General features: G+C 26.6%; 1 protein-coding gene across 3 annotated transcripts in view; it reads right to left on the reverse strand.

Moving 5' to 3' along the window:
* The window catches only part of dnc (phosphodiesterase dunce), a 625,052-nt gene that overhangs the window by 262,325 nt on the left and 340,381 nt on the right, over positions 1-22,346 (reverse strand). The window contains exon 1 of one of the 3 annotated variants that reach the window (XM_089229248.1): positions 15,557-16,120. The exons of the other annotated variants lie outside the window; for them this stretch is intronic. Coding sequence (XP_089085374.1) covers positions 15,557-15,837 — 281 coding nt within the window. The 5' untranslated portion in view covers positions 15,838-16,120. Of the gene's footprint in view, positions 1-15,556; positions 16,121-22,346 lie in introns of those variants that run through there. 3 annotated transcript variants of the gene reach the window in all.

Genomic DNA, 22,346 nt, shown 5'->3' on the forward strand with positions numbered 1-22,346 from the left:
TGATATATAGGTATAATGCTTTACAATATAATACCTATACGCCTATTATTATTAGTATCTACGGTATCCCCCCTCTGGGATTTTCTTTACCACTTTCTCCGCTGCCTATATTGTTTTAATAATGGTATTTCGGGACACGGGGTGGGGCGCACCGCGCACAATAGCCCGGTGCCACGCCGGCGTCTAACAAGCCATATTATTGTTGACGTTAAACAATTATGTTGTTTTCGAGCTAATGACGTGAACACTCGCCACGGTACTATTATAATTCCATTATATAAGCTACGTATGTATGATAATACGCGACGTTCGCGTACATGTACCTATAGTGGGTAACGGACCGTGATTGTTTTTTTTTTCATATTTTTACGTGTTCCGGCATTTCAAGTCGTGTGTATGCACGTTTATTACTTTTTTTTTCATAGGTCTAAAATAATGTCACGTGATTTCAATACATTCGTACTATTATATACTTTACACCTGAATATATATATTTTATAATATTACATGTATATTTTAAGGATACGACGATTACTAATACCTATGTATACCTATGTGCTCAGACAATAAAACTCGTTTTCGTTAAATTAATCCAATCATATAACTATATAAATACTAGAGTATTCAAGTTCGTGACAGGCGTGCAGTTCAATGTGCTATAACTTATACATTCGTAAGCTACGAAACTTAATAGTTAATTATGTGCGAAAAACTACTCGGCAAAAATTAGCGAAGCCCTCGTCTAATAAGCGAAATGTAAAATTCCATAACAATAATTAATAAGTACATACAATTAGTTAATATTTTGGTTTAAGGTGTTAAAATACGAAACATAATATTATGTATAATAGGTAATGTTTCTAAAACAATTACCATGTATAGAGCATATATGCAATCAAATCCAAATACACATTTGGTCAAAAAAGAAATACATATTTAAATAATTTGTAAACATTAAGATCAAACGTGTACACCCATAACCGGTCTCGTTTTAGTATAATTAAATATTCAGATATAGGGTTACACAAAAAAATATTTGCTTAACATTGGTGAACATATCATTGTTTTAAGATTTAAATATCAAATATTATGTGTAGCATATACTAACACTTATATTAAAAAGCTTATATTTTAGGTGGTATTTGTTACTATTCAAAATTATTATTATAAGTTTCCGCGTTGCACAAGAAAGTAGGAGACTAAATATTAGTTATATCTTTCTGCATAAATTAATATTTTTTTTTCTTTTAAATAAATATATTGGTTTGGGTTCAAGATGATAGGTATATAAAATGCATAATCAATGCTAAAATATATTTTGACCATTTTAGATACAATTTGTTTAGTTTTTCGTAATTCGTGCCAAATATGGAAATGTATGAAATAATGGAATGAAATAAACGAGAAAAACTAAATTGTTATCATTTTTGGTACAATATGCAAATAGGGTTAAATTTTATTGTATTTTAAATTTTATTTTTACTGATATATTAATCCGTCAACTGAGTAGCTGGTACTTAAAAACATTTAACTTTACTAAAAACTTTAATAATATTTATTAAAAAAAAATCTGATGTCAAAAAAATGAAATCGTACCTATATATTGCGTATTACATTTAACATACTTATTAGTAGTATACTAACCTAGTATACCTAGTATACTTATTAGTTGAACAAAATATTTCAAGCATAGTACAGCATTATCATGACACCATATAATTATATTATATAGATTATTTTAATAGATATACCTATACGTTAATAAATATTAAATTATGTATAATCTTTATAATTATTTAAAAAGAAAAATTAAGTAATTTTATGACACATTACGCACCTTCGCAGCTACGTGTTTGAGGATATTTCAACACGAGATCTATTTTTAACAAGTTATTTAGAATATTTCACAAGTTTAAAAAAAGTGTTATAATTAATAAAAGCTTGACGTATTACCCATTACACATAAATATAGTACGCTAGAGAATCTTGTCAAGATGGCTTTTTGAATTTTCTTAATTTTAAAGATTTTCAGAAGTGATTAGACACGATGACCTCTTACAATATTTTTTAACAGTATTAAAATCACACAAATTGTTGTTTACGTGCCAAAAACTGTTAAGAAATAAATTTGAGAGGACTTTAAGAAAGTATTATAATTAAAATGCTCATAAATATTCCGAAAAAATCATAGGTGAGTGTTAAAATAAAATGGATAATATATAGGTAAATAATCGCCTTAATATCAGAGCATCGTATCATGAAGCTCTGAGATAATTATCATTTTTGAATTGTGAATTCGTATACAATAAAAATTAAAAAAATTAGCGACAAAGCCCTCCATCACAAATAAACACTTCTGATTACTATTAAATATTTTAACGTTAATTTAAATTTATTGTTAAAATGAGTATAAATATAAATCATGAAAATTAGGTAAATATTATGTACAATACCTCATAATTAACTTATGAAATGAAATGCGTACAAACAGAAATAAAATAGATGATTAAATCTACTCCGTGCAGGACCACTGAGTAACCATCTACAAACCACCGTGGGTTAAGAATCCGGTACATACACTAGCATCGTAGATGGTGATGATACAATAACGCAATGATGCAGAACACAATCGTGCCAATACATGACTAAGGTTTAAGATCAGTTTTAAATATCGATAAAAAAAATATTTATATTAATATTAAGATATCAAAATTAATTTTAAAATTTAATTTTTCGAATGACTTAAAATTTATAATGAAATCAAAAAACACATCAAAATCAATCATTTATATAAAAATATTAATCTCTCTATAACATTATATTAAATGGTTACAGATCAATTTAAATATAAAAAAATATTCAATATTTAAAATTCAACAAGAGTCAGTGGTGGATTTAAAGGGGTCCGAGGGACCTCACCCAACTTTGGCATAAGAGCCGATTACACGCAATGCTTTATTGAACATTTTATCGAATACAAAAATTATCACTGCATTTTGGACCATGCACCCCGCCAAAAAAAATTAAATCCTGGATTCACCACTGACAAGAGGCCAATGCAACTGCAGGCAATATGTAGGTATATAATCTAGCCCGTCGATAAGAAATAAAAAATAAATAATAAATAAAAACTTATATTACGGTTTCTTAGGACCGTTTCACATCAAAAGCTAACAACATTTATGAAACGAGTTAACGAAAACAGATTTTCTGTAGGTAGAAACTAAAAATCGTTAATATATACAATTTTATACTAAAACAAAGATAAATTGTTTTTATAATTTAATTATTTTAAATACGAAAAAAAATTTAAATCGGGAATGTGAAAAATCGTGCATAAATTATTCACAATTTAAACTAAAATCGATAAGCAAAATTGAAATGAAAATCCAAAAATGTAATCTAATTTTCAAGTTTTGAAATATACCTACCTATCTATAGATTATATTTTATATAATGCAGAGCAATTTACCAATCATGCTCACCTCCATTTTTTCGATATGTAATACAATGCAGTTGTTTGAAATATGATATTTGCAATTTTTAAATATTGGTAAGTACCTTATAAAGTATTACTATAATGACCATATATTCAAAATTACCCTAGCATAAATATTTTAATAACATAACTGAGTAATTATTTGTACAAATTTTGAACTAGATGCATGAACACGTTAAAAAATACATTCCTCGCTCCGCTCAGAATCTAAAATGTATCCACTAAATAATTAAAAATTAAAAAGGAAGGTTCTCTTCTTTTGAAAAAAAGATGTTTGCATTTTTGCAACTTCACGGGACACTCTTTTAAATACCTATAGGATATAGTACAACAATTCTTAATAAATTGAAAATAACAAATTAACAATATGATATTTATGTAGGTATATTATTAAAAAATTTGAAAGACAGAATCCTAATAAATTCATTGAAAAAGAAAAAATGATTGGTCGGATCACCCTGTATACTATTGACTACCGTTGCCAACGAACGATGTTTACTTACATATTATAGCGTGTGTCGTGAATTCAATAATTACGGACAAACGATATATATTATATATTACTATTATATAACGACAATAAACGGCACCATCTAGTCTCCCAGTTGCCGGTGTTTTAAACTGATACGTATATCAAGAGGTATATCATGTGTGCACTATCAAATATGCCCTGGTCGGATCCTCGTTTCGTTTCATTTCCTCTGCTTTACCTACGTTATTGTTACACACACACACATTGTACAATGCGTTATTTTCTGCACACGTCAAAAAAACAAACGAAACAGATCCATTTCCCGGTGGCGGGGTCTCGTTATTCCATGGTTGTTGGTGGGGTAGAAGAAGGGAGGCGAGAGAGATAAATAGAGAGGAAAAAAGACCGATGATGTCCGTCTCGAACGCAACGCGAATAATATTCATATAGGAAAATAGCGTTATTCGTTTCAGTGCACGAAAAACAAATAACATATTAACACACGTGCGCCGCCGATGGCTTCTGTGCGGGGCCCGTCAACCGTGAAAGCGTGACGTCACACGCGAATTCGCTGTCATCGCGCACCACTTCCGGCTAACGACTTTACCGTAGTACAGGCGGCGACAAAGACGATTTCGACGGCCAGTCGGTTTTACCCGCAACCCAAACATAATTATTGTTTATTTCGTCAATTTAATGTCATTGCCATTCAATTATTATTATTATTATTATTGTCGTCATTATTCTCTATAAATTATAATCTTTAAATAATTTTAAATTGTAAACAACACCACACACAACAACATGTGTGTGGAAAAAATATAGAACCACTACCTAAAATAACCATCTAACAAACTTCTACTACTTAAAAATTTAAAATATACGAAGTTTAAAAACTAAAAATATTTAGGTATAATTAATATCAGTTTAGGTGGACTCTAAACATTCGTTTGGTCGAAACATTCATTAAAAAAAAAACTAAATACTATTTACGTTTTAGATTTAAATCGCTTAATATAATTCAGCAAGTCACATTTTAAAAATTAATTTATTAATAAAGTTCATTCGTACGTCAAGAATTTAAAATAAGTTTGTTTTCATATTGGTATGACTTGATTCGAAAATTTTGACGGTAATTTCTTTACATAATATGCAATTCTGTTGTTTTAATAATTTTAGATGAAAACTACGTATTCTCAAAGTTTTTCAACTTTAATCACCTTTTATGAAACATAGCAAAATATGTGTGAATATGTTCTGAAATACAACTTAGTCAATGAAAAATATTTGAATATCATAAGTTTCTATGAACACTTCATGTTTTTTTATTTTATTATTATTATTGCCAATGTTCAAAAAATAATTATACTGTTCAATTCGGTATAAAGTTCAGAGTGTACTTTAAATTCAGAATTTTAGTTTAAAAAAACATCAAAAAATCGCGATGATTTAAATTAAATTATTTATTTTATTTGAACACATCAATATGTATAATAATATAAAGTTGGTTTGACTACCACTGAAATGCACAATAAAAGACAAAAATCGTTAGATTCAAATTACAAAACATTCCCATAACACTAGGAGGAATCCTTAGAATATTTTTAATGTTGGGTATAGTAGTATATTATAGGTGGTTAGTTACTATACCGTAAGAGTATGCCCGATAAGAATTTACTTATTTAAAGTTAATACGTAATGTATAGACGTTTCATTAGACTTTCTCAATTTAAAGTAGGTAATACAATGTTGTTGGATACTTTTTATTAATTAGTGACACATATGGAATATATACATAAACGAGTACTGTGTACCATGTACCAACATATGCAGGTATACTTGTGGTCTTTACATTATTAGGTTATAATATTGATATATTAAATTATGAATGGTAGTAGTATTATACAATGTATTGAAACGTCATCACGAAATACACCACTAAAATATAATATTTTCGACGAAAAATTGTACGGAAATAATAATATTATGATTCTAAGTAAATCATACTTAATCTTATTGCAAAACAGACGAAACAGTTGAGTTTAAACTTTTAAAGATTATTAAATCACAATCCTAAAGTGGCTGCAGTCAACAAACAAGACGAATTGAATACCTACACAATAGTTTAATACACTGTACAACTAATCACGAATTATACAGCAAAACAAATCACGTGCATATCATCTAGGTACAGACGTTTAAAAAATTTCTAGGTTTAATAAAACGTATTAAAAAAAAATTATATATAATATTTATTTTTCTAAGAATTCACCTGTTTAATGAACATGTTTCTCAAATAAATGTTTTTATTCCTATGATAGACAATGAAATAATATTTTTAAAATCATCCTTAACATACATTTATTCAGTACCTATCTACACGACCTTGAACATTTATATTATAATTTACGCACAAAATAATGTATACATATTATTTCATTTTTTAACATTACATGCCAACTAATACGATACCTCGTTTGTCAATAGTATAATCACATGTTTAGTGTATCGAACACAACATGAAAAACGCTTAATTAATCGAAAAAAAAAATATATATATAACATAGATATATACATTTTATTTTTCTTAGGAAAAATAAATTGTTTTCGTAACAAATATAATATCTGGAATAATACAATAATAATATGTAATTATACGAGCCACAATTACTGCAATAACATGTATTAAGTGTATGAAATTACGTTATTCATTTATTTATTTATTTTATAATTAAAGTCAATACTTAAATATTTATTTTTATTTTTTAAATAATTATTAAGAACCTAAGACGTAATTATAAATATTGTTACATTGTATACTCCACTATAAGCACGAAGCACCTCATATTAATGATATATTTTTTCAGTAAAAGTTAAATATATGTGTTAGATAAAACATATAAATGAACAACCAAATGGAAAGTAAAGAACGAATATAATGAGACAAATAAGCGAAAATTAGTACCTACATTTACGTTATTTATAATCATAAAATTAATTTTGAATCAAAACAACAACATTAAAATAACGACGGATTCATAATTAATGGGTACCTAAGAAATAATCTGTGTTTTAAAGGGATCAGTGGCGGAAAGCAGTAGATCAATCCACTTCTTTTCAATTTCATCATCCCCTCCTCCTATCTATAAAATGATATATAGATTAAATATTATAGTTATGCTCAGAGTTGTGACAGATCCATTAACAAATGTAAAATAATATAACATTTAAGAAAATATAATGTGTATAAAATGTTGGTTAAAATAAATAGTTGGCGGCCACCGACTAAATCTTTATATTGCAATTTGATATTTATTTATAAAAAGAGTGTCATGTAAATAATATTATTTGATGATTTCACCTTTTGCTGATAAGTGTATAACTAATTTTAACCCATTTATTCAAATGTTTTTATAGCTATACATTTTTTATTTTTTTTGCAATACATACAACTGTATTATTATTTACAGTAAGCATATGTGGGTAATATATATTATTCAAAGACCTTAAGATATGAGGAGATAAGTCACCTAGCAGTAACAATCAGATACGATCGACTACATGATAGCTGACTATTATATAATTATATACAATATAGAATTCATATTAGTTTTTTTACTGTTTAATTTAATTGAGTCAATTTATGGCAGCAGCGCCTTTTTATGCCTTCTCGGTGGACTTCCAAGAATGTTAACTGAATTAAGTGCAAAAATAAATGGAATTGGATGGTTCGCAAGGTGGCATCGAAAGCATTACTAAATTATAGTACTTATATATTAATTCAGATTTTCAATAATAATTTAGGCTAATTTGGATTACATCTGATTTCCAAAATTAATAATAGATACTTTAAATAAAGTAGAAACAAAATAATATTAGAACTAAATATTATATATTTAATTATAATTTTGAGACAGGAAAATGAGATTATAAAACTTTAAATTTTAAATGGTTAAAAGTTTTCCTATTAAAGTTTTTTTTTTTTATATAAACTAAAATGCCTTTATATTTTGTATGGTAATAATAGATGAACAAGTATAATAGACAATTTAAATATTAGTATCTATATATTTTAACTAGGCTTTTATTATGCATGTAATACTGACAAATATAATTAAATAACAATATTATCTTAAAATGGATGAAGATATTATTTTTACTTTTTTTTTTAAAAGGGTATCAGGTCAATATTATTCTTGTTGAGATTATGTTAAAATAACAATAGTTGATCCACCAAGAATATTGATTAGGTAAAAATTAAAAATACATATAATATTTTTAATTTAAATTTAATAACATAACCTAACAAAAAATTAGTTTTTCAATATTATGATTTTATAAAATCTACACAATATTATAAATAAAAATATTGATGCAGAAACGTGTAAATTATCGGAAACAAAAATTTTTATTTTTATAAATTAATAATTTTAAAAAAAAATTTAATAGTTTATTTACTATTAGATACTAATTTATTTGGTTAAATATATAACCTAAAGATTTGAAAAACAATTGAAAGTTATATTTTAAGATTTTATCGTACTATAAATCTCAACATTTAATCTATTATTTAAAGACAATAACAAGTAAAATAGAACATTAATTGTACATTATAGACTATAGTATACTAATTTATTACGAAAACATATCGTATATGTCATTCATTTTTGCCATAAATATTATTAAGCTGACTAAACTTAATAATTTAAAATTATTTTTGAGTAAGTTATGACATTATTGAATCTATACATTTTAAAACTTGTATAATTCACCTAAAAATAATAATATCAATGAAAACTATGTACGAAAATTTGACATGTCGTACGCTTAGACGCAATTTCAATACAGCAATTGAGGGTACTAAGCTCTGCATTTTCTGGATTTTAATAATTATGAGGCAAATAGTGTCTAATGACATTGTTTTATTCTTTATATTCTGATAGTCTGGTATCTGATGACAAGCTGTTTTTTTTTTTTTTTTGTAAACAGAGGTTTTGATAATTATAAATACCAACTAATGGAGAGTGCAAATTTTAAAATCATTGGGAATAGTAATACCTCTTAAGCCCCCCTGGCACCTATTGTCATACGTGTGCAAGATAGAGACAAAACATAACACTACATCCTCTAAATATAACAAAATATATGAACACAGGTGTGCCATAAAAACTCAATATATTTTAATCTTTTTACCCATACATTAATGACAAATGCATACAAATAACATAATATTATTTTAACATTTAAGAACTTGTATTTTTTTCCGAGTCAAATAATTTTCAAATATAATTTAAATGTAATGATTCAAAATATTTTCAAATTTAAATGAATACATAATTAATAACCGAACTTAATTAACCTTTTTTCAATATTCATAACAGTACAAATGTTTTAATTAATAATGTTAAAATATTTTTATATTAATACCAGTAGTACAGAAATTAAAAAAATAATATTTCAATGTTATTTTGATAAGTATACCTATACCATATGATACATTTATTATTCAAAAATTAAAAAAAAAATCTGAAACCTTGTCTAACTCAAATCTAAAAGTAAACACTGTTGCTAACATGTGTTTTTGTCAACATAAATGAATGAGTAATGAATTGAAGTTATAAACATGATTTTATAGCGATAACATATTTTGTCTTTTAATATTTGTTAATTACTAAATGTTATTAATTATATATAATATACATATTATAATATTATTTTATTAGGTTTATTAAATTATTAAATTCAAGAACTTGTATGTTAAATCTAAGTATATTGTGAATAGGTACTGCTGTACACGTGGTGTATGCGAATATATTTAAATTTAAATTAATATTCTCGATTAATACCATTCTACAAATATTTTAAATACATATACTTTTAAAAATTATTGTTAACAAGAAAAATCATAGTTTATAAGTATATATTATATAAGTTTTGAGAAAATAACTATAAAATGTGACCATTTTTAAAAAATGTATTATTGTAAGACTTTTTACTTAAATACTTAATATTAAAAGTATATAGATGTGTACGAATGTAACAGTGTTTAGAATAAAGTGACTAGTAAAAGTATTAACTTAACAGGTATATAAAAAAACAAATGGAAAGAAAACAGTTTTATGCAGACAGCGTTACACTTAGTTGTACCGTTATCATGATTTTATAGGTATGCAATTAATAGTATATACAGTCTATAACTACATATTTCTTGCATTCAAGCACATGCATGTACACATTTAAAACTCAAAAACTTAAAGTGTATTCAACTGAAAACACAATGTGCTCGACAAGATCCTTTATACAAATTGGTAGCAATAATAATACCTAATAGCATAATATAACACATCATTATACATTAAATTTTTTAATCTTATTAATTTAAAAATTTAAATCAAAAGAAATAAAATAACTCTCTTAAAAGTTGTATTATGATGTTATATTATTATTTATGTATGATATCGTTATATGTTAATGCTAATGTTTAGATACGCCATACGCTATTTGTTTGAATATGATGCTTTGTATTATTTTTATATTTAGATATACACAATATCAGCAAGGTAAATTTAGGTTTTTAAACCATTTGGAATACATTTTGATTGTTTTCAAACAAAATAATTGTGTATATTATTTTGATTGTATAGTTATATTCAAATAGAATATCTACACCTGCATTATGGAAAGGTCTATAAAATATGTTTCCAAAACTTTTGACATTAAAATAAGAAACAAGTTATATATGGCGTGTTATACATTAACATTGATAGGAGGCTTTAAACCATTAACAACATCATAAATAAATAATATGTCATGCGTCAAGTAAGGTATTATAGGAATAATTATTTTTGGAATTATAGGTATCTACTAAAACCACGTTTTTATAATAAATTAATTTCTGTTCGTAGAGATGTATATTTATTTAAGTTCTGAGCACTAGAACTTCAAAAAAATAATTTTAATACAACCTTAAATAATAAAAGATATTATTATCTAATTTAACCCTATATAATAACCTATATATATATATACATAAGTATAAATTTAAATACTCACAAAACAGTTTAATTGCAATTTATTATTCACAATCAATGACCATTATATTTAGTAATCTTGGAATGAGTGAAACTTACCTGAAACAAAATAAGTACTAAGTTAATAAAAACAATAAAACAATACAACAAATAAATCTAATTATTAATTATTTTCTACATATTTGTCTTTAATCTAGGTATGTTTTATTTAAATTTTCATTTCAATCATATTGCTATTTTGTATAACATTAAATTAAAATAATACAGTTATTCTTATCGTTGTAAAATTTCTATAAGTTATTAAACACTAATGATATATGAATTATGTTTAAACTAAGGTAATTAAATCAGAATGATATAACATTGATAGTATGTTTATGCATACAAATAACAATAATATCTAAGTATTAATGTAACGAGTGTTAAGTTAAGAAAACCTTGTCAGTTAAATGCGTATTGGATGTTCCAAAGAATTATAAATATTAATTCTCCGCTACAAATTTTTGAGTAAATATTATAAAATAACACTGACGCGCATAACATATTTTTTTTAAAACAACTTTAAATACATTCAATTACTTATATATTATTATACATAGTTTTAGGTAATTTAAACGAATATTCATTATTATTAAACATGGTCCATAAAATTAATTACGTTTATATACCATTATATCTATCAACAGGTACCGAATTCATTTTTTTATTTTCCTTTTTATTAATAGGTACTTAATATACATTAAAAATTAAAAATATTAAGGAATAATGTTTTATATTTTAAAAATATATCTCATCCATTCTATCATCCTAAAAAAAATATCATTAATTATACAATTATTGATCGACATTAGACACTTGGCAGTATTTTATTTTTTGCGGCCGTGTCTTAAATGTCTAAATCTAGTAAAATATGGTTTTAGTATCGACTTTAACGTCTAACTAAAACTTGTATACTATACAGTGTACAATATAAAACCTACTCTGTTGTTTATATACATCGTTACATGGACTAAAGTCTCTACATTTCTATGCAATTAATAAAAATCTACGACGTAAAATAAAAATAGAAATGATAGAAATTTAGTTGTTTTTTTTTTTAATTAAAAAAAAAAAAAAATGGCCACTTAATTGTTATATATTTTTTTTCATTATTATTTTAAAAGTATCTCAATAGCTGTTGCAGTTTCATAGCACAAAACAATACATTATACTTCTGTTTAATTTATAAAACAAAAAGTACTTCACCACAACAAATAACTCATAACAAATACAGTTTTTTTTAAACGTATTTTCCTCCTACCTATACTTAAAACAAGTATCATTAAATAATTGAAATCTTATGTATGAATACATGCATATCTATGTAAAAATAAATTGTACATTGCCCTAGTAATTATTCAATTCAATAAAAAATCTCTTATTGAGAAAATGAAAATAATATAAATTTATTTATTGAATGTAAAGAGTTTTTCGTCATAGATGGCTAATGTTGGAGAAATTATCAAAAATAAAAACATTATGATTCTGAAAACATACAACATAAAATAAAATCTCTACTATATTATTATGAACCAAATACGTAAGTTTTTTAAGAGTTATAGCAAAACTCAACATAATTTATAATTATTTTTTTAATTTTTACTTAATAATATATTTTAGTCTATAATTGAACTTTTATAAGAAACGAGTAGGTACTTAACCAAAATCAATGAGTTTTAACGTGGATGGTATAAATGTGAAAATAACGAGGAAAATAACAAAAATAAAATCAGTCATAAATACTGCTAAATATGTATATGATAATATTTTGTAAGTATTTAGTTTATATTAAATGTTATAACTATATAAATGGGAGATCTTAAAATAGACTATCGACAACTTTTAAGCAAGTTGTATCGCTATAGTGGAAAAAATAAAATAAAATACATTTTTAATATAATTCAAAATAATTTATTCAGGAAATCGTAAAATTTAATCCAAAGTACAAACTTTTTGAAGCATAAATCATCATACAAATAATTACCTCACACCTACAACAAGTTCAGAAATCTTAAATTGTAGGTATTGGTTCTTTAATGGTTTAGTTTCTTTAAGTATTTAAATACTATTTGTACACACTTCTGAATAAAATATATACTCAATTGTTTTTATTTTGTATACATATATTATTTATAAATTGGTCATTAATAATATTTAAAATATTTTTATTTTTTTTAAATTTGCTAAAGTTTTGTTACGTATTGCATCGTCTATTCTTAAGTAATGGTTTTTTTTTTTATAAAACGCCTCTGTGGCTTGGTGTGACGCGTTGGCTGCTTCCAGTCATGGATTGCAATTGGAAGTAAGTAACGGCCACAGCTACTAGCTCCCGGATGGGTGACCACCCGGGTTCATAGTAGTTAACCTTTTCTTGCCACACATACACTATACACGTGTTTGCTACCTACCGTTACAAACGTAAAAACAACATACTGTACTAAAACCTGGGGTATCATACCACAGTGTATAACCTCTCTACAACAGCTAATGGCCGTGGTCGCCGGACTTAGAATCAAAAAAAAAAAAGCCTCTATATCGATTTCAATGACCTTTGAATTAGCCATTATTAACTATTTTTTTTTTTTAAGTTACATATATTTTTATTATAAATTTTCATTTTATATCATCATAAATTATTATTCATTAAATTAATATTTAAAAAAGCGGGTAAGTCGTGGATATCGCTCTGCTGTACAGTTACTGTAATGGATGGAATTAAATTTGAATCCAATGATATTATATCATTGTATACGAAAAAAGATTCTGAGCGGAGACGGTTTATCTGTCTATAGGACATATTATAAATTATTAAAAATTTACAAATCTTACTAATCTTAGATTTAAAAAGAAAATTTTTTATGAATTTCTAGTTTAAAATAATTTGCGAGTATTCGTGATTTTTACGTATGTTGTCAAAATTCAACCTTTGAATGCTTATAAAAAAAAAAAATGTGAATATGTATTTATTTTATTTTTCAACTGCTATTGTAACAATATATTTAGAGCCTTGTATTACATTTTCAAGCTTTTCTACCCAACAAATACATTTTTATCAATATTAATTTAAAAAAAAACTAATAATGATCGAAAATTGCAAATACCTATGAATAGTTCATTTTAAGTCGACAATTTTTTAAAATTGCATGGTGGATAGAATATACTGATATAAACATTCGATAAAAATTTCATGTTTCTATGGTCATTTGTTTTAAAGTTACACCAAAAACCAAAATCGATTTTGTCGAAAACTGATTGTAGGTACATAAAATTTCCCGTTTTTCCCTTAATTTTTAGTTTGTTATTTCGATTATTTAGAAAAATATTAAGAATTTTTTACTTTTGACCCCCCCAAAGTACCAACTAGATTAACTTTCTGATCGAACGAAGTACTGAAGTCAAAAATCGAAGCACTTTTACTGTCCCAAAACAAGATGACAGACACAAAAAAAAAGTAATAAAAACACACATTATGTAAAATCAATACATTCATCGCTCCGCTCAGAATCTAAAACTATATTTTTTAAAGTATTAAACTTACATCATTATACAATTTTTTTCTAAATATGTTCAAGTTGGTACCTAATAGGTTAGGTTAACACTACATAATTTATATCAATATTATGTTTTCGCGTTTATCAACACAATTTTATAGCGGTTACAAAAATCAGGGGTCAAGTCATAGGTTTCCATAATATCGTGGTGAATTTCACTTGTATTTAAAGGGAATAAAAAACAGATATAGAAGGAAAATTATAGTGTGTAAGTTTTTTATCAAATTAGTGTTCTTCAACAATTTTAAACGCCTATGCATATTAATAAGGCACAGACAGTCAGTGTTAACAATATTATAAATGCTATGTAATGGATTAAAGTATTTTCATTTTATCGTTTGTGTCACAAGCCACAGGGAGACATAAGCAGTTAAAACGATTAAGTAGCTTTATATTACGTACAATGTCTATATTATACGGTTGATACACGTTTTTCGTTTCATTAAATATATCGTAAGATCTTTTAAAATTTGAAATGCATCGAAATTTCAACTTTAGGTACGATCCGAATGCATTATATTACCAGGGCTTGAAATTGTTTTTAATTAGGGATACAAATATTCTACAAGTGTTTTTGTGTAAGTAAAAATTAAAATCATGAAAGTGATAAGATTTTAAATCGAAAAAAATATAAAGCATATTTATTTAAAACTGGAAACAGAAAAAAACTTGTACAGATATCCAGAAATATTGAAATTATTAAAGTCGACAAATTTAATTTCGATTTCGATCTGTGAATATTGCAAAGACGGAATGACAAGATAAAATGAAAAAAAATTCGTATTTGATTTATAGTAGCTATATGTGTGGGTGTGACACGCTATTCGCTAGTAGAACCTAACGAAGCTGACGGAAACCACCATCGTCCTCCCCCTATAATATTATAATATTATACGATCGCTAATATAAAGAGGGGTAGTTTCGACGGCATGAAGTGGGGTTGGACCGGTAAGGAGCGGCTTACCCGCATATCCAAGAGTGCCTACGCCGAGGTGCGGCGCCAACCACGCCGGGCGACAGTAACACCACCGTCCCGCCACAACCGCCACCACCACCGCCGTGGCCGCCTACCCCGTCCCTGCTGTTGTACGTAGCGCGCTGCTTGGATGACGGCTGCAGCGATATCGCGGCTGCGGCTGCCTGAGCGATCGTTTGCTGCAGAGGATGGTCGTTGACGGCCAAGCTCACGCGCACCTCGGGCACCTTCAGAGCAGAGGCACCTCCGCCACTGGCACCGCCGTTCATCTTTACCACAGATCGTCACCACCACAGCCACCGCCGAGGCCGCCACCGACTCCGCGGCCGGCCACACCATGCACCGCAAAAGAGACCGATCTCTTCGACGATGACGACGGCGACGGATATTATAATTGATGTGATTATTAAAACATTGTTTACGTCCGAACAACCGAATATGGCGAAGACAAAGAGACTACCGATCCGACGAAATGATTACAGCGACGTTTACAAGTCGAGTACAACGCGTGACCGGTCGCGCGCGATGACGAGTGACGATCGAACGGCGTGCGGAACGTGACTGTGGCGGTGCCGCGTCGCCGTGGACGGGTTGAGAGCGCGCGCAAAAAGTCTCCGTCGGTGTCCCACTCTGCCACCGCACCGCCACAACCGACGATGACGGTCATCAGCCGATGACGATGCCACCGCCGCGGCCGCGTGTTTGAAACTGTATAATATACGCGCCGCCCCATAATAGTGTTTTTATTATTATTGTTATTATTATTACTTTTTCCTGAGGTTTGTTTTGATACGACACGTACTGAACTGGTAGGCGGTAACTATTACTAGAGAAATTTTTTTCGCCAAAGTCTAGTTTGTCGATATACCAGGATACCAGCTCAACTGTTATATAGGTACCATAGTAAAACTCGGTACGGCGTGGATGGAAAAAAACAGCACGTATTTATTCATTTTTTGTTTTTTTTTTTATATTATATAGGTATCATTATTCAAAATAAAAATATTTACAACAATTTGAAATTTGAACTTTGAACTTCTTCTGAGTAACAAAAACTTTGAATATAGAGTTTTTATATGCTCTACGGAAAGAAATCATCTTATTTTAGACGGAAAAAATTGTTAAAATCTATCTAAAGTATACCTCAGAAAGTGACGTGACATCGCGTTATAGTATTTTTTTTTTCATAGCATGAATCTGGCTGCTTCCGTTCCCTTTAATATTTTTTTATTATTCTTTCATTTCGTTCGACGAGTGATGACCGACGTCGTCGCCGCCGCCGCCTCGTTTGACCTTGCAACGATCGCGCCCAGCGATTCACGAAAAAAAATATATAGTTTTTATGCCGTCGGATTTAGGGAGTGGTGATGACGATATAGAGGGGGGACCGACCGAATCACAATAATAAATTGCAGTTAATATACTTTAATATAACGCACTGTGTTTAATATTGTTATAATATATTATTATATTATTATACGATGGCGCATAAAATAATAATGCTATTACGTTATCAGAGTACAACAACGGTATGCAATATTGTAGGTATTCCTCGGAAGCGAAACGTTAGCGAGTAACAGACTACGACGATGACTGAAGTCGATGTTTATATTGATATTCTTATATTTTTATTTGGACGTCGCCATCATATAGGTACAATACAACATAATAATATGTTAGACGTTAATAATATTATTGCGATCGGGATGATATTTTTTCACCAGTAATATTTTAATTTTCATAATATTAATTGTATTACCGCCATCCTCATCGTCGTCATATTTGTCATAAACTCTTATTTTACAATTTTCTGCCACATCATAGTTACATAATATTATTAAGTACATGACTTTACATGAGGATTATAGGTATATTACGATTTCATAATATAAGTTTATCAGCGTGAGATCATCGTTTTTATTTTGCTTAGGAACCGTGGTTGCTAAAAATCGGGGAAATAACTTTGCAGTATAGTTATTAGCTTGTCGAGTGTAAATCGTCATCGACTATATTATGGCAATGTAATAGGACTATAAGATAAGAGTGTTATTAAAAGCCAATGATTAAATAATATTTGCATACGAAAAACTAATCCAGTTCCTATATTTCTAATGATATGTTTTGATCATAATATATTTATATTATAATTGGTAAACTTTTTTTTCATAAGTAATATGGGTTAGTTTTAGGTTTAACTTTTTTTCGTTAAAAAAAATTCATATACTAATCAATAATTATCATAATATAATATGTTATTAGCTGTCATCAATTTAAAACAGTTAAAAGTGAACATCGATGTATGTACCATATTGGTGTACTATGTTCATGATTTGATTAATAAACGTATATATTATGTATAATAAACTAATAATTTTAATATTTTGAAAATTATTCTGTTCATAATAACAATCTACGTATAATAACGAAAGATAAGACCTAGTCCTACGAATAATGTTTTATTTTTAATTACAGCCAAATAACATATTAGAATCTAACTAACATTATACACTTACCTACATTCAATATATAGGTAAGTCATTTTTAAAATTGTAAATTTACACTATACGAAATGTATAATATACCTACCTATTTAAAATAAAACTAAAATATTTTTAAACCTAGTGTAAAATTAAAAATTATGTATATCTTTAACCATAGTATAATTTTCAACTTTTCATGATTTTAACAATAAATATTTAGACTTAAAATAGATGTTTAAAAACTTTTAAAAAGTTGTGACTGTATTTTTTAATTTTTTAAACAGATATTTATAAATAACTAATGAAAAATGAATACAGCTCAATAATAAAATTTTAAAAAAAACTAATAAAAAGAATTTTAAATATTGCTTTAAAATAGCATATAAAAAATATTTTTTTAAATTACATTAGGTATGTTTAGGAAATGTTAATATAATTATTTAATGATAATTGCAAGTTTCTACAGTTATTCATATTTAAATTACCTACCAGAAAATAATAAATTTGACTTAAATGAGCACAAATTTTGCATTAGCAATAGATACCCATTTTTCTAATACATTTTTACCGATTACTTCCAAATGACTGGAGATTTTTGATCGTCCAAAATATCAAATATATACAAATATCGTACAGAAAAAACCTTAAAAATAGAAATTTGACTCTAAAAAGCGTTGATGGATACAAAAACAAATAAATAAAGAATTAAACAATGAATATAAGAAACTAAATTCATTGTGAAACCATTCAAAACTTCGTTTGATTGACAAATTTGTAAGGAATCTTGTATTAAATTTTCAAATCTTAGATTTAAAAAAAATTTTTTATGAATTTCTAGCTTATAATAATTTGCAAATTTTCATGATTTTTACGTATGTTGTCAAAATTTAAATTTAAATGCTTGTAAAAAAAAATGTGACTATACATTTCTTGTATTTTTCAACTGCTATTGTAAAAATATTGTAGGAGCCTTGTATTAAATTTTTCAAATCTTAGGTATAAAAAGAAAAACTTTTATGAATTTCTATCTAAGATAATTTGAAAATTGCCGTAATTTTTACGTATTAAGTCAATATTTGAACTTCAAATGCTAATAAAAAAAAAAGTGCCTATGTATTTTTATGATTTTTTAATCACTATAAGAATAACTTATGAGTAACTTTGTATTAAATTTTCAAGTATTTTGATATGGCCAAAAAAATTTTATCGACACTTCAAAAGAAAATTTTCAGAAAAATTGAAAATTTCAGTTGTATATAAATATCTTAAAAAAAGTCAAAATATTTTGAAAATTAAATAATGTAAAGAAAATACCAATCTAAATAACTTGTGAAATTTTCATGTATCTACGACTTATACTTTTTGAATAATTACAAATATTTAAAATCGTTTGAGGATAAATCGTTATCGTTACGCTATTTCTTAAAAATTTTAAAATTCAAACGCATTTAAAATTTTTCCTATAATGATGTTTCGAGTTTTCTCTATAGCTACTTGAAGGAAAACTAATAGAAAACTTAGTGTCGTATTTTTAATCCTTAGTTATAAACATAAAAAATTTTATGATTTTTCAACTTCAAAATTACTTGCAAATGTTCGCGTTTTCGACAGATTTCGTAAAAATTTGAACTATAAACGCTTATAAAAAAAATTGTGACTTACGATTTTTAATTTTTTTTAGCTACAATAAGATATTTTCATAAAGAACCTTGTATTAAATTTTCAAGTTTTTTTGGTCGTCCAACATTTTTTTACCGGCACTTCAAAAAAAAAATTGAAAATTTCAGTGGTCTAAAAATAACTAAAAAAAAGTCAAACATTTTTGAAAATTAATCTGTCTATAGATAACACTAACATAAACATTTGGTGAAAATTTTAAGTATTTACGGTGATTAGTTTTTGAATTACAACCATATAAAAAAATCGATTTGGTCGAAAACTGGTTTTGCGTAAAAATTCCCGTTTTTCTGTCAGTTTTTTTTGTTTTCCTCGATTTTTTTGAAAACTGTTCGAAAATGTTTACTTTTGACCTGTATAATGCACCAAGGATATTCACTTTTACATCGGAAACCACCCCCAAAGTTTGAAATTGAAGCATTATTTCGACTAGTTATGCTGTACACAGACACAAAAAAAAAAAACACATCATTGTAAAATCTGACATTTTTAGATATTCATCATCTTAAAACAAATGAGTCATATTTATAGAAGCATAAGAAGAATATAAATAAATATCTTGTAACGACTAATATGATTTTTTTTTCCTTTTTATACATTTCATATAAGTATGCCTATGATTTGATGATGATTAAAAAGTTTTTTTTATATATATTTTATTTAAATTTCACTGAGGATAAAAATATAAAATATAAATCTATATTTGATTAAGTTTATGATTGAATAAAGACAAAACTGTAAGCTATATATTATATTTAAATATATATTATAGTATTACAAAAAATAGGATTAAAATGTAATATTTTTAATAAACTGCAATATTGTCAAATTTTTAATTCAATTAAATCAGTGTCTTTTTAATGTAACATATTATTATTACACATAAAAAAGATAATTTAGGAAATAGGTTCAAGTGTTGGTACCTTGACATTAGCTAGGTGGGTCAAAGTGATGGATGTGTTAAATTTGAATTCAGTGATAAATCATTGCATACAAAAAATTATTTTGAGCAAAGATAGTTATGGCATCTTATATTTCTGATGATATTTTAAAAGTATTTAACCATTAGTAAATAGTACAATACGAAAAATTTTAATATCTTTTGATCAAATCATCGTATTATTAATATACAACTCTGAATCAAAAACACGACAATTTAAATTAAATGGATTTTTAACTGATAGTTTAATTTAAAACAATTATCTATTGTCCTTCAAAATACACTTTTAGTAATATTATGGACGCATTAACGATATTATTAAGATAATCGCATGCATGATTATTAATAATTGATTTTTGTCTATAAAAATACATAGGTATTATTCAACAATATCAATCATACAATTATTATAATGAAGTGTTTTATATTTTGCTAAACATTTAAGTGACACTTAAATTGTTCGTAAATATTGACTAATTAACTACTAAGAAAAATATAAATTTCAACATATTTAAAGGCTCATTGCTCTAATTATATTTATTTTCGTTATTATACTTAGAATAAAATAAACTATTCAAGTTAACGGAGCCCAATAACCTCAACCACTAAGATAAGACGTATTTGGAATGTGAATTAATCATATCGGTGACCCTTTTTGAGTTTTAAAGCTTTTTAGATTTTGCACAAACATTGCAAACAATGAATACTGAAATAGCCATTTACCCCAGAACTGATCATGAAGGCTTGGATTTCGACCATTAAATCCATGCCAAAAATCAGTTTGTCTAAAAACAAACTTTCATAATATCTTATATTATTACCGTAATTATTAAAAGTGTAAATAACACCAGCTCGCACTATCAGTCAACTATCGTGTTGCTATTTATGCCTAGTAATGCGTGTTGAACGTTGGAACTATACCAATGACCTCATTCAGCAATGAAACATTGAAACTATAATCGATCTTTAGATGATAAAATGAAATAAAAGGTTATTATGATTTATGATATTATGCCTAATCGGTAAGACATATTATATTGATCTTAGTACTTAAAAATCTACGGTAAAAAACCGTAATATTCATAACAAAATAATTACCAGAAACAAATATTCACTATGCAACTATGCAGTCGAATAATATTTCACCATCATATCTTTTTTAAATGTCTTCTAACCACAGCACAAATATCTCCTTCATATGGTTTTTATTTATTTATCTTTAGCTATTTGTAACTAGTTAAATTTACTTTTTATTTGAACCCAAATCTATTATGATGAAATAAATTGTAATATTAATATAGGTACCTACGTGTATTTTTGATAATTATGTATTCGGATAATACATAGGTATATATATATATACATATACACACACACACACACACACACACACACACACATATATATATATATATATATAAAAGCTATTTCAATTCTCAACTGCAAAACTAAAAAAAAACAATAATTATTGGTCAAATAATTATAATTATTAATTATATTTTAGTTTATTCTAAGATAATCATTACACACAATATTTTGAATGGATGAAAGTCATTGAACACACAACAATAAAGTGCTTAATAACTCTTAATAGCGTTGAATTACATTATTTGAAAAAAGAAAAACGGGTAATTCGTGGATGTCGCTCTGCTGTACAGTATAGGTCACAAGTGGGTTACTG

The sequence above is a fragment of the Diuraphis noxia genome, unplaced genomic scaffold (genome assembly GCF_037042655.1).
Source record: "Diuraphis noxia isolate RWA-SAM2 unplaced genomic scaffold, SU_Dnox_SAM2 contig0005, whole genome shotgun sequence".
Classification (NCBI taxonomy): domain Eukaryota; kingdom Metazoa; phylum Arthropoda; class Insecta; order Hemiptera; family Aphididae; genus Diuraphis; species Diuraphis noxia.